The sequence below is a fragment of the Haplochromis burtoni genome, unplaced genomic scaffold, assembly GCF_018398535.1.
Source record: "Haplochromis burtoni strain Fernald_Lab_line unplaced genomic scaffold, NCSU_Asbu1 Contig_9, whole genome shotgun sequence".
Classification (NCBI taxonomy): Eukaryota; Metazoa; Chordata; class Actinopteri; order Cichliformes; family Cichlidae; genus Haplochromis; species Haplochromis burtoni.
This window is the reverse complement of record NW_024582370.1, coordinates 1,756,599-1,759,997: the sequence shown is the minus strand read 5'-3', so window position 1 is coordinate 1,759,997 and position 3,399 is coordinate 1,756,599. Positions and strand designations below refer to the sequence as shown.

Sequence of the window (3,399 nt, the reverse complement as noted above, 5' to 3'; positions counted from 1 at the left end):
TTGATCTGTGAGCTGCTGTCGCTGTGCGCCTGTAGATCTGCTTTTGCACCAAATGCCTTTTAGGGCGGTGCAGACCCAGCAGCTTTTTGCGCTTCTTAATATCTAAATATATTTTCTGTCACTCTTTCAACTTTCAGCCATGTAACCCTGTTTACACATGCGCGAAAATTGTCCCACAGCAGTTCATTTCCGGTTAAACACGAGAAAAGTACAGTCGTAAAAGCAGCTGCTAACCCAGCTGAGGAGCACGTCAAACTTGAGCTGGACACGTCCTCTCTCCCACTTACAGCTTCTTGATCTTCACGCGGAGCCATTTTTTGTATTTGTTCGAGACTAATTACAAATCTGCTGCCACTGAACTTCTAAATACCAGCTGTCACGACCTCTGAACCCGTCAAGTGTGTCTTTCACATGACCTAAGCCCTTTGCTAAAGAGGGCCCTGGGTTTTTCAAGAAGCCTTGAAAAATTTACATAATCCATTAACTACATCAGTGTAGACTTATATTATGCTAATTCGACTTTGGACAAAAAGTTTTTTTATTGTTATCTTGAAAAATAACCAGTGAGGAAGAATATGACTTTGTCTAAATGGACAAAAACTGTGTTTTTTGGCGTCGTGTCCTACCTGTCTGAAGGTGAGAGGCCCACAGAGGTCCTCAGTGGGATGATGATTGACTTTCCTGCTGCTTTCTAAGGATGTTTGTAGTTTTGTTCTGTGGGCCTGCTTGTTGTGCTCGGACACCATTAAAAATGTTGACCTTAAGCGAGTCTCGCAACTTGCTTGCTCGGCTTAATCAGTTTTGTCCAGCCTGATGACAGAGATGTCCAGCTATTGGCCGAGAAGGGGAGGGCACGTCATCTCCATCAATCAGGGACTGCTGTTTCTCCTCTGAGGAATGTCCCCACGGTCGTCCAGCCGCCTGACCATGCATGAGAGGCCGGGCATGAAGTGCAAGCCCGTCCAATGATTATGCAGGGGAAAGGTGATAATGACTTCCTATCAAGAGTTAACGGCCGAAGGGGAGAATAGCCCTCTGTTAACGGGCTGCTGCCGAGCAAAAGAGGTTATAAACCAGGACCTGGGCAGCAGGTCTCATCCTGAACTCGGTGGTCGTGATGAGGAGGGGAAAGTGGAGGTGGAAGTTGCCTCGGGATTTTATTCTCCGCGTCTGACTTTGTGCACCTCTTCGGACAGCCCTCCTCCTCCAGGGTTTGAGGCTCTGGAGGGATTCTCGACACTGGCCTGCCCCCACTCGTCCCGTGTCCCCTGGCGGTGCAGGGTGCAGGGGCAGGGCTCTCCAGGACGTGGATACTGCGCGTCAAATAAAGAGAAGCCACAGCGCTTTGGGTCACTTACGGAGGAAATTCAAATTTACCCTCACAATATCCCCGAGATTCACGTCGCCGTGGGAAGCTCGACGAGCCCGGACTGTAAAGGAGCTGATACGGATGAAAGGAGTAAAACTTTTGAGTGGATGAGAGTAAAGAGGAGTCAGCACCGGGCGGGTAAGTTTTTTATGTGTGTGTTCAGGGACACTGAGCGAGAGAGGGAGGGGTGAAATGACCGCGAATTTAATTTGGGATAATTTGTAAATTTGTTTTGTTCGGTTTTTAGCTTTTAAATAACTTCCCTTTATAGTTGAGAAAGTTTGATCGAAGTTTTCTATTCGAGCAGGAAAAGTAAAAAAAAAGGGGGGGGGGGCTGACGTGTGTGATGCGTCACAGTGAACGATTTCCTCCGTCACCAACAAACAAAAGATGAATTTCAAAGATAAATGCTCCCACCTTAAAAAGCAAATCAAAACGCTTGGAAGGCAGCTATAGCTGTTCTTACTCGACGCCACATTTGAATATGCTCATGAGGAGTCGGGTGCAATTTTCTTAACGGTTTCATGTTAATATGTCTGTTAGGTTATTTAACATTTTTTTGCTCCACCTACTGTTGCAAGCCGGATTTAGACTGTGCACAGAGGGAGAAGGTGAAGTACAGTGAGAAGCCTGTTTAGCCTCAGTGTATATTCAACCCAGAAAACAATCAATTATTTACCCTTGCCCTTACTAACCAGCAGACTTTGAATAATGCAACAGACCACTGCCTGTCGAGGCTCACAGGAAGTTGAGTAAAACTTACTCCTGTAAGCTGAAGTGCTCCCTGAGTATTGATTAGTTGTCTGTTTGTAATGAAAGCCCTTGTGTATTGATTTCAGTTTGCAGCACCTTTACATGTGTCCACCTTTTTAACATAATTGCTGTCACAGATCATCATTTCACTGACTGATGAGTTCTGGGCAGAGAGCCCACAGAAGAATACATATCCCAGACTTTAAAAAAATATATTTCAGGAGCATACTAATGTGAAAAATGCCCATCAATCCTCAATTTTATGTGAGTTATAGTATCTTATGTAGATTCTTCATTTGATCAATAATGTCACTTGATTGACTGGCCACTGTACTTGGGCTGGGTTTCATAAATTTTACATGGAGGAAGATTTACAACAGCGGTGGTCCAGTATTGTTTTTCTTTTCTTTTTAATAGTCTGTGTCTGCAGTAAGAATGCTGCTGACCCAAATATCCAGCGACCAAATCTGAAACAAACAAAAAAACTATTTGTGGTAGAAGGGCCCAGCTTGTCTTTTAAGGGACGCAACAAACCATCTGAACATAAAATGATGTCATAATCTTTCTGCTACCTTTGTATGCTCTCAAAAAAGGAGAGACATCACATTTGATTTTAATTTTGATCATTTTGTGACTCAACAAACATAAAAATCTGTGGAACCCAACTGTTTGCTCAATATTCAGATTAGTCCACCGGCCGGTCGCAGAATAAAAAACTATGTGGCAATGGGTCAAGCTCAAACTAATGAAATAACAACTACATTTTTAAAAAATACAATAAAAAATCCTTGGTTACATTAGTGGCTTAGCTACTGATCTGCATTTGCAGATTCTTTTAAAGATGTCGCTGTGACAGAAACAGAAATGTGGCATAAACACAGCTGATTTATTATAAAAAATGAAATGGTGTAAGAAACAAACAAACCAACAAACAAGTAGAAAAACCTACAGTTCATGTTCTTTAGACCGGATATATTGCCAAAGCGAGGAAGGTAGAAGGTGGCAGGGACACTGCTGATTGATCTCAAAGTCATTTTATCCATCAAACACATTAGAGACACACTCACATGATCCAAATCCATGTGCTTGGGAAAACCATTTGCTCACACCCACCCACGCAAAAAGACATTTCCTGCCAGTATTGTTTGTATCTCTGTAACCTCTTTCTGTTTCTCTCTGAAGGAGATCATCTGTAGGAGTAACTCATTAGGACTACTGTGTAACTTGTAAAAGAGTCATTAGTGAAAGTATGCTTTCCTCTGGAGGTTGTATTGGTT

The 3,399-nt window shown here is 43.0% G+C and overlaps 1 protein-coding gene across 1 annotated transcript in view; it reads left to right on the top strand.

The window, feature by feature from the left end:
* The first annotated feature begins 990 nt into the window (after positions 1-990).
* Positions 991-3,399, top strand: part of hoxc1a (homeobox C1a) — a 4,472-nt gene continuing 2,063 nt past the window's right edge. Inside the window, exon 1 of the mRNA XM_005914719.3 lies at positions 991-1,507. Within this exon, the coding sequence (XP_005914781.1) occupies positions 991-1,507 (517 nt within the window). The remainder of the gene's footprint in view (positions 1,508-3,399) is intronic.